The 10,852-nt window shown below is 52.8% G+C and overlaps 1 protein-coding gene across 1 annotated transcript in view; it reads right to left on the bottom strand.

Annotated features, from left to right (window-relative positions):
* Positions 1–3,823: 3,823 nt before the first annotated feature.
* Positions 3,824–10,852, bottom strand: part of APBA1 (amyloid beta precursor protein binding family A member 1) — a 60,697-nt gene continuing 53,668 nt past the window's right edge. Inside the window, exons 10-12 of the mRNA XM_069474134.1 lie at positions 6,780–6,899; positions 4,648–4,788; positions 3,824–3,895 (exon numbers count right to left, since the gene is read on the bottom strand). Coding sequence (XP_069330235.1) covers positions 3,824–3,895; positions 4,648–4,788; positions 6,780–6,899 — 333 coding nt within the window. The remainder of the gene's footprint in view (positions 3,896–4,647; positions 4,789–6,779; positions 6,900–10,852) is intronic.

The raw sequence follows: 10,852 nt of genomic DNA, 5'->3' as shown, positions 1-10,852 counted from the left end.
GTGAAGTTCTCGTTTATTGTTGCGGCAACTCTTATACGGACATTAGCGTTTAGTTAAATAAAGGAGGATAGCACATTGAATAGATCACAACCCCAAACCAGACGACTGTGGCCACGGTACGGAGGGAGGGCGGGCGGGCCGGTGACCGGACTGTCAGAGGAAGTACATTCAGTGGGTGTGCGGTGTCCACATTCCAGGCTCACGTGTAGATATAGTTCATTTATATATTTATTTATATTTATATAGAGAGATCGTTGAGTTTTGTGTATACAAAGAACGCTATTGTTACAAATACAATACTATACTTCTCCCGACGCTTTACAATAAGCTCTATTTCACCCTCTTTACAGAACAATAGTACAGGTTCATACTCTAGGTGCGAAGTATGTACAAGAAAGTTCATTCCCACGCGGTCCTCACACGCTGCCTCGATGGAGGGGGAAGTCAGATCAGAGTCGTGTGCTCACGTCACCCAAACCAGGAAAGCAGACAGACGAGAAACTCAAACCGACGAGCGGCCTTGCGGATGTGAGTACGCACAGCTAGGGAGAGGTGGCCCCCGGTTGTAAACATTGGTAACAGCTACACCGCTGGGTCCAGGGACCCGGGGAGGGCTCGGTGGATGGTTGTCATCAGTGTGCGACAGGGAGTGTCAGTGCCAAGGGGACTGAGGGGGAGGAGGAGCGCTGGGGGAGGTAGTAGGTTACTCTGGGACTCCCTGAAGGCGGTACTGATGGGCAATGTTCAGAAAGCAAACCCGTCTGCGGGGACACAGCGCCCGCCCGGTGATGTGCGCCGGCCCGAGGAGCCCGCTCTGGCGAGGGAGGGAGGAGTCGCGTGAGAAGTGGGCTCCAGGTACTGGTGTCTGGGGGTTTCTTCCTCTCCCGAGCCCAAGGCTGAAGGTGGCTCCCTGAAGTGCTCGCGTGGAGAAGGCGGAGGCAGGGTGGGTTCTGCCGCATCCTGCCTGGACCAGGGCGGGGAGGTGGATCTGGGAGTCTGTCCCCAAAGCTGAGTCACCAGCATGTCCCAGCCCAGTGGCCAGAGTGGCTCTGTGCCCTTGCAGTGTTTGGGAAGGCTGCTTTGTACATAATCTTCCCCATTATACGGGGTATTTAGATATTTACATATATGACTATATATACTGGGATGTTAGAAAGGAGAGACCACCACGTCTCTTGGGACTTTTGGAAACAGAGTGACTCACTTTGAAGACTCTGACTCCCAGGTTACCCGCGCCTGGGCTCACTCCATCCAGTGGAGCAGGGGGAAGGACACACTTTAGCTGGGTGGACCCGTCCCAAGCTCTGGCAACTTTCACTCTCCAGGTGCGAGGAAACACTTATCAACACAACAGAATGTGGTGGATAATCATCTTACTCTTATGCTAAAACGTTAGTCCTCTAGGAGAGCTCAGGAAATTGCCTTTCTCAGCACCTCTCAAAGTTTACAAGATTTTTGTGCAACAGGCATAGAAAGTATATTCTCTCTTCTCTCCTTGAGGTGAAGATACTTAGCTGTAATTACCTGGGGGTTGTACGGGGATGTGCCAGTGGGGTTCCCGTCCCCTGGCTCATGGTGGGCGCACCTCTGTGGTGCTGTGCAGGTGCCTGGGCCCCCCAGGAGCAGACAGGCCCGAGCCCCTGCAATGACTTTCCAAGGCTCACGATGCCTGAATTCCACTGGCAACGCTTCACTCCTGTTCTATCCACTCTCTATGGCAGAGGAAAGATGAACTGATGACTCTTTCATGTTCCATTATATGACCAGATCCCACAGTTCTGTTATTTCAGGAAAGGCAAACTGAGAACCTGGGCTGTGATTCCTGGTCCTCCCATGTGTGGCGGGTCGGCCTCAGGGCTGGCCTCCCCGCGGCATCCGTGAAGCACCCTTCAGAGAGGCCCAGGCCCCTGCGTCACCCCCGATCCCCGGCCCCGCCCCACACAGCTCTCGGGAGAAGCAGAAGCCCCTTCCTGGCCAGGACACCTGGGCAGCCGACAGCCTCTCTTCACGAGGGCTTTTTGTGCCACAGTACAACTCAGAGCTCAGCAGGTGATGCCTTCCAAGCATTTAGCTTCCCTGATTCCAAGTAGAAACCTCAGAAGATACAGAGACCTCCGTGAATTGATCACAGAGCTCTCTGATTGAAGTCTTTTGTTCCTAATCTTGTTATATATTCACTTTTCTCCCTCCCTGAAATCCCTTCAATCTCTCTATACATACAGCCTACCCAACATTTGCTCACTGAATTCCTATTTCCACAGACACAACATAAATATCCCAGATGCAGAGAACAGGGAATATATTAATATCACAAAATATATTAGTTTCTCTTCCCCTGTCTCTACTGAGGTCATGAATGAAACAAAACAAAAAACAAAACCAAACCACACCCCACATGAAAACAAAATGCTCTTTGGACTGAGAATAAGTGAAAACTGGCTCAGAATAATAATATTACTAAAATGTCTGCGCGGAACTGAGACGGAATCATAGACATGAGGCACCTGATGAAAACACGTAACATTCCACACAAGTTGAAAACTCTCAGACTCACGAGGCAGCAAGATATTTCTGGAACACATTTGGGGATTCTTAGGCATATCTTGAGGTCATTATTGTCCCCTTAATTTTGTGGCTTATGCACTGTCCTGGCCTTTCAAATATCACATCCTGCCTAGTGGCCCTGAGCAGAGAAGAAAGCTGGTCTCACCTTAGGCCAAGAAAGATGACACGACTGCACCCAGAGCCTTGTCCCCCAGGGGAGCGCAGCACCCTTCCCAGGCTGTGTGTGTGTGTGTGTGTGTGTGTGTGTGTGTCGGGGGAGAGGAGTCCAGTAGGACGACGCTTTGAGCCAAGGTGGTGCTGGGAGGGCCAGGCCTTGGCCACAGAGAGGGCATCTCTCTCGGGACGACGCTGACCAGCCCCTTCGGGACCCCCTCCAGGGGAAGGGGCCTCCCGAGAGGTGGGTCTCCCAGGGGCTCTGTGTGCCTGGTTTTCACTTGTCACCTTGAGGGTGGCGGGGACACCAGGGTGATGGGCAAGTGAGACTGTGTGTATGTGACAGGGACAGAGGCAGAAGGTACCTGCCTGTGTTCATCTAGCGGTTGACAATCTCAGGACAACCTGGCAAAGCTGTGGATGCCTCAGGAATGGCCAAGCTTTCTGCAGCGCTATGGTATCCTCGTCCAAGGCAGTCATTTCCCCTTCTCTCCTGGGCTGACAAGGCTCCTCGTAGGAAACACACACACGTGGAAACTGAAGCTAGCTACAGAAGAGGTTTAAGGTTGGCTCAGAAATTCTGGGCGGAAATAATGTACGGTGCCCCAACTACACGGCGGGCAGTGCAGAACCTTAACGACCGGGGCTGGTCCCCGCTACTACCATACTCCCGCAAACCCCCCTGGAGGACAGCAGAGGTCAGCAATCGGGGTTTAGGCACTGCTGGGTCGGCTTCTCTGCTGCCCCACGATCTCCTTCTAAGGAGGGCGCTGCTCCCCCTGGGGCAGTGACAGCCCAGCCCCGGGCCCCTCCCCCACCCCAAAGGCCCCCCAGGATGGTCCTGGGTGGATCCCAGGTGGACACTGGCTGCTCTCTATCCTCAGAGGAGCACATACGAAACTTCCCTGGTATTAAAAAAAAAAAAAAAAAAGCAAACTGGAGAGAAAGAGAGCAAAGAGGTCCTTGTGGATTCTTCTCTTCCCACGTAAAACCGAACGCCGGGCGCGAGAGGGAAACGTCTCAGCGGACACAGGGATGCAGCACGAGAAACACAACCACGATGAGGAGAGTCCTCCATGCACGCCGCCGCCACGGTGAGCGCGGCTCAGATGTACACGGGCTGCTCCTGGGCCGTCAGCAGTCTGTACATGGCAGCGGGCATCGTCTTCATGTGGATCTGTGGGCAGAGAACACACGCAGCGGGGCTGAGGCTTGGTGGCGGGGCGGGCTTCGTGGGCACTGCCCCAGCGGGCGGCAGAGAGGCCGTGCCTCTCACTACGGGGGGCTCTGAAGGGTCCCCCGCCCCCGAGCCCCCACCGAAGATCAGAATCCACAGGCCTTCTCAAAAGTTTAAGGGTGACAGAAAATAAACAAGGAAAACCAGGTAAGGCTTATTTTCCAGTCAAATGTTCTATTTTAGAAATAGAGAACTCTTAACATGGAAGAAGGACTCTGGACTTCTGGCGGCTCCTGCCTCCCTCCGCTCTCTGGCCAGCCCGGCCTAGCGCAGCAGCCGCGACCGACACCAGCCCTGCCAGGGGACGCCTCTGGAGGGCCACGCTGTGGACGAGACCTGTGTCTAAGACTGAAATCTGCCAAGCACATCTGGTGAGATTCACGGGGGAAAACGGAAGCCCCTTGGGCAGCCACAGAGAGAAGGGACACAAGTCTGAGTGCTGAACAGAGAAGGTGAGCGGATCGTATCTGAGAGAAGGCTGAGGGTGACCCGACCTCATTTCACGGGGTGGCTCCCGACGGCCACTTGTTAATGGGGTTAACACGTGGTCAGAGCTAGACCAGTCTGGTTGCTGGTGTTCAGAATCAGAAGGGGTGTGAGGAAGGGTCCTGGAAGGCCCGTGCGGGGCCCCAGTGTGAGGCGAGGGCGCCAGAGATACCCGCGGCCCTCCCCAGCCCCGGGCCTGCCCCTACCTCCCCAACGGCATTGGAGAGAATGTGGACGATCTTCTCGTGGGGGGTGGCCACGACGCTCTGCCCGTTGATCTCAATGATCCGATGTCCCACGCGGACGCCTCCTCGCTCCGCGATGCCCCCTCGCATGAGGCTGCAGATCTACCAGAGTCAAAGGCCAAGTCACACCTTCCGGGTGGGGAGAGAAGACCGTCTCTCCCAGGAGCCCCCTCCCCCGGCACTCTCGGAGAAGCTGCGTGGTTAGGCTTTGGGCATTTACATCTCTTAGTTTCCTTTCACAAGAAACAGGCTCTGTGGGCCCACTCGGCCACCTGGTTCGTGCAGCTTGCAGAGGCTGCAGCTGGATTTCGCCGCACGCTGACCCGACTCTGCATCTCAGCCGGGTCTGGGGAGAAGAGCTATTAGGGCCCATCAGTGTTGCCAGCGTGTGTAACACAGGTGAGCGTTACTTCCCACATGGAACCCTTTCATCCAGCAGCCTGTGTTTTAGGGTCAAACTGCATGAGCCAAAGTGGGACTGGAACTCTACTTTGTGTGCCCAAGTGTGGCTGGCTAGAGGGGAGATGCTCCTTTAGGCCTCCCGGACACAGCGGCCCTTGTCCAAACTGCCTTATCCCAGAAATGACAGTGAGGCTGGCTGTGGTGACGGCACGGCCAGGCACTACAGGGGCAGAGGCTGCGGGCCGGTGGTCGGTGAGCGCTCTCTAGGGCTGCGGGGTATGGCCACCCCCACCCCCACACATGGCAACTTGCATTTCCCCAGGAGTATGTCTGAATTTACTGAGTTGACTTTTCATCCCAGACTATGCATCTTTATTTAAAAGTGGATGCAGATAAGGCTGCAAGTGACATCTGGCAGCAACATGCTTTGCGCTTCTGTGGGTCTGTGGCTCCTTCAGTCCCTGAGCTACTCTGGGGTCAAAACATTCCTCAGGTGCTTTCCATACTGTAGATAAAACTGAGGGTCCCAATGGACCCATGTGTTGCTGGACAACTGTTTGCTCCTATCTGAACAACTTTTAATGTTATTCAAATATGAACAATGCAAACGAGTATAAACAGATACAAAGATGATGTCAGACCCCGGCTATAAGGAGCAACCCTCACACCCCTGCTAACAGGCAAACGAGGCTACTTGGGTGCAAAGAACATCGGGAGTGGGGATGGATATTTCAACTCTGGGAATTTCAAAGGTATTTCTAAACCTCAAAATGTATGTGGAATAAAATTTTAATTACCTAGGACTCTTAACTGAGAGTCAAGGGGGCAAAAAGTAAAGGGTTCTTCTGTCTGGAAAGACGAACACAGAGGGAGGGCGGGCACATTCTATAGAATGAAGATTACAGATAGAGAACATCTGCCGCCAAAGCCCAGAAATTACTATACGTCCAGAACGAGGAAACCCACATAAAAAGAGTATCACTGAGTACAGAGTTTCTGTTGGGATGCAGAAAAGGAAACAGTGGTGAAGGTTGCACAACATCATGAACGTACCTAATGCCACTGAATTGTGTACTTAACAATGGTTAAAATTGTAAATTTTAGGTTATGCATACTTTAGCACAATTTTAAAAAAGAAAATGTTAAGGAAGTATTATTTTAAGACAGACGTGATACAAATACTCCTCATCCCAAGTGCTAGTTTAGGTTACGCAGGCCAGTGAGCGAAGCACAGACCATGTGTGCAGAGTGGCCACAGGGCAGCGGCTCCCGGCCCGGGCTGCACCCTGCACAGGACCACCTGCAGCGCTGAGGCCTGGCTGGGCCGGCCCCCAGTGCCCCACCGCCCAGGCCCGGGATTCCCAGCAGCCCTGCAGTGGCCTCTGTGTGCGGCCTGAGTGGACAGCCATAGGCCCCGAGGGGAGGAGGCCCCTGGTGGGCACATCCCAAACTCGCTCAAGGTGGCAGCCGGGAGGGCAGCCTGCGTCACAGAAACGCTGGGCTCTGGGTGGCATCTCTGCCCGAAGGGAGACAGAGTTGTCCACAGAAGGAGTTGAGCCTGCCTTGATCCACTCAGCCCCTTCCTTGATGGATTCTTTCAGGAAACAAACCGGCTTAAGAGAAAAAAAGACAAATGTGCTAGATTTATTTGTCAACACTTCGGGAAAGGGTGTGGAGAGTGTTGTACTTACAATTCCATTCTGGACGCTGAAGCCCAGCTGGTAGCGAAGGTCTGGTCTCCTGATCAACACGGTGGTCACCGGAGGACATCTCACGATATTCAGCTTCACCCGGGACTGATTCTTTAAGCCCTGAACACGAGTAAAGTACAGGGGGTTATGGTGACCGGCGAGGCAGGCAGTGCCAGCGGCGAGAGCAGCCCCAGAGAGTCTCCCGAGGTACCGCAGCGCCCGAGCTGGGACAGTCACTGCCAGGCTCTGCCAACCCGGGGAGAAAACCGTGTGGTTTAGATGGTGCCCTTCAGCCCATGCAGAGATCCGTGTTCTGTGGGCAATGTCTCCATTTGGGGAAATGGGCGTGTTCAGGCATGTGATGAAAGCGGTTGTTGTGCAGTTATGAGGAAGCGCCACATGTGCTCTGTGGCTTGAAAGATGACAGGTGCACACTCTCTTTCCAGTAAGGAGACAGACAAGTGGGAAATGGATGGGGCTTTTTCTCCAAAAGGCAAACTCTAGCAGTGACTCCTCTTCTAGCAAAGGTCTGAGTCACAGCAACCGGCTTGAGTCACCTGTTGTTATGGGCTCTGCCGGCCCTCTTCCCTGCTCTCTGCCTACTGCAGACTGTACAGCTTGTCAACGTCCCCACGGCAGCTGGGGACCCCCATCAGTGTGTGCCTCCTTGGGCGGGGGGTGCGGGTTGTAGGATGGGTGCTGATGGAGAAGGAAGGAGAAGAAATAAGGCCTGAAGATTATTTGTGGTTTCATGACTAGGATGACTCGTCCCTCCTTCTAAGTCAGAACGGAGCACAGAGGGAACGCCAGTCTTTGGCTATGAAAAAGAGACTGGTTTGAGAGCCTGTTTAGAGCTTCCTCCACCCAGCTGTGGTCTAAGCTGAGCTCAGGAGAGGGCTCCTGTCCTCTGATCACACTCACAGTGGTGACAGCAGCCCTCGTCTGCTCAGGAGCATCTCCTTTGGAAAACCGTCACCAAGCCACACCTGCCCTCACTCGGCGGTGGAGAGGTTTGCTCCTACAGCCCAACCGACTTGTCTGTCGACTTCGCCCTAAGCTAAGGGTGCCAGGCAAAAGTAACTTAGCCCCCAAACAGACATCCATCTTCCAGGTCTCCCCAGACTTCCTGCCCTGCTTCAGTAAGTCCTGCTTACCGGACGCTGTAGACACAATGGCCTACGGCAGGTGCTTCCCAACCCCTTCCAGGCACGGCACGGGGAGACGTACATCAGGGTAAACAGACCACACTGCTGTGGCTGGAGGCCCTGCTGCCCCCGGCTCTGCTCTGAGGGCTGAGGCAGGGGACGTCGGAGCACTCGGTGGGAAGCGCCTGCCTGGCTGGACCCCCACATAGCAAGGCCAGATGACTGGGCATGGCTTAGGGTCAACCAGCGTCCCTCTCCTCCAAAGGGCCAGGGGTGAAGGCAGAAATTGTTCCTAAGAGATGGCACTGTGGGGCGGCCACCTCCCCTCCAGCAGAGAGCAGCCACCAGCAGGGGGACAAGGTAGGCTTATTCTATCCACGCCATCCCCTAGGGACAGTACTGATCAAGTCACAAACGGGGCCAGTTTGTGTCCTCTACAAGCAAAGCAGAAAGAGAGGCCTGGGAGAAGGATGATGAACCCACGAAAGCACGCACGAAGGCTGTCTGCATCTCATCCTGTAAGTAGAAATCCGCACACCCCACGGCCACTGCTGCCAACTGTCACTCCTTGGCCAGTCGGCAAAATCTTTTCTGTGGGAGGTCAGGACTTCTATGTCACATTTTATAGATAAGGACACAGACACAGAGCCTGCTTTGTCCAAGGGCCCTGTGGGGTCAGGATTGGGCCTATGAATCCCCCACTCAGGCCTCTACCTCCCTCCTCGCACAGTAGGATGTGAGGCTGGTGTTAGGCGACTTCAGTGCAAATAGAATTTGTGAGAGTGCTGCTTTGAGTGGCAGAAGTGGCCCCTGCACCTTTTGTTTCTCAGTAATGAGACTGTGCTTCCAACTGAGGGACAGATGCCGGCTGCTTTGCCCCTGGTCATCTGGCTTTGCTATGCTTGGCCAACGGGTAAATACCAATAGTTCTCGAACCCCACTCCGGCAGCATCAGCGTCACCTGGCTACTTGTTAGAAAGGCAAATTCTGGGCTTCATCCCAGACTCACTAAATCAGAAAATCTGGGGGTGAGACCCAACGCTCTGTGTGATGACGTGTGTCCCACGGGATTCTGATGCATGCTCAATTTTGCAAACAGCTGGTACCGACGACCACGGCAGAGCAATGTCCTTACCTGCACCCAGGTGATTGGTTTCCAAGAGAAGACTAGATCCAAAGATGTCAATGTGCGGCCAGTGTGCTCGGTGAGAGCAGGTGCTAGCAAGGCTGGGGTGGGGGTGGCTTGTGGGAGCCCTGGCTGCCCCCTCACTACACAGCCTGACCCCTGGTCAGCCGTCCCCACATCTGTGCCACGTGTGAGCACCCCTACGATCACTGCTGCACCAAAACCCACCCTGATGATAAAACCACCTGAATCACAATGACAGTAATTACCTGTCCTTGAACACTCTCTCCTGCCTGGCACCGACCTGGAAATTCAGAGCTATCTCGTTTAAGGTGGCAGCTGTAATGATTCCCATTTTAGAGAAGAGGCAACAGAGGCTCAGAGATACTAAGTGACTCTCTCAAGTTCACAAACACCAAGAGTCAATCCTATGTCTGCCTGTATTCAAAACCCACAGTATTTTCTCTTCTCGACAAATCATGAAACTTACTAAAGCCTCTTCCAGTTCTAATTTCTATGACTGGACCCTGTTTCATGTGTGTTTTTTTTTCCTAAATGTCTTTGCCTGTGATGCCAAATCTCAACCATTATGCCTAAAAACACCTACTCCTAAAACTGAAATAGGCCTCTTCTGTGAGTGTGGGACCACGGTGAGGGCAGCTCAGACATCACGCGTGCATGTATTTCTCTCTCCTTCGAGTGCTTCCTCTTTCTCATTCACTTAATATTTATTGACCACTTGCTACGAGCCAAGAAATGTGTTAGGCGCTGGAGATGTGGTGGTCGGAGCCCTCTCCTGGGCCTCCAGGAGCTCAGGGGACGGCTGGACAAGAGAGAGAAAAGGGTGCCAAGTCCCTGTACCTCTCTCTCTCCAGTCACGCACCAGGAGACCAGGAATTTGTAGGAATCGAGGGATAAGAATACTGAAGACAGGAGCATGTTGTTAGAATCTCAACCCTTCAGGCAAAGCCACGTGCTTTACATGGTTACACCTATTTACCACTGGGATTATTTAGGTACGCTTGTGTGATACAGAAAATGTTACCCAACACACCAAAAAGCAAGAGAATGACTCTATTTTCTCAATGTTGCCTAAAAAATTCACATGACTCTGGTGGGTTCTTTCCTTCCGTGGGAATTGATTTAAGATGCCTGATGTACCCCTCAGTGAAAGATTGTCTAGATGGGGGAAAATGTGCTGCAAGATGAGGCTTAGAGAAATGGCAATTGGAAATAAGCAGACCATGCATTTGCTCTGCCGTTCCTAATCAATGTTTCAAGTTGGGTCCCATTAACTCAGATTTCTGAACTGCCATTTTATTGGAGGTGCCAATTAAATAAAGGGTCATTTGGTCCCCATGACAACAGTGGAATGGTGCAGCAAATTAAGAAATATGGTGGGAGGGGAAGGGCAGAGAAGAGGGGAGGGGAGGGAAGCCAGAATGGTCTCTATAGCAACGGGAGAGCAGAACCACGATGATCCCGTGGAAGGCAAGGGAAGCTGTGCTCTAGCATAAAAAAGAACAAAAGCCCAGGGGGCAGGACCACGGAGGCAATGGCATGAAAAGAGGCAGACTGTAGTATGTTTCACCTATTGATAATTATGCTTTGGAAATTAATTATGACAGGAAAAATAAGAGCTAGGAAAAAAGTAATTAAGATAATTCGGTATCTATAACTCTTCTCTAGAAATAGATTCAAATTTCCTATAACCTGGGGAGGGAAAGGACAACCAGAATTAAAGTGGCAAGACGCAGAATATACCACTTTAGAACCCTGTTATTCAAAGTGTGGCCTGCAGA

The sequence above is a fragment of the Eulemur rufifrons genome, chromosome 7, assembly GCF_041146395.1.
Source record: "Eulemur rufifrons isolate Redbay chromosome 7, OSU_ERuf_1, whole genome shotgun sequence".
Lineage (NCBI taxonomy): Eukaryota > Metazoa > Chordata > Mammalia > Primates > Lemuridae > Eulemur > Eulemur rufifrons.
This window is presented reverse-complemented; position numbering and strand designations above follow the sequence as displayed.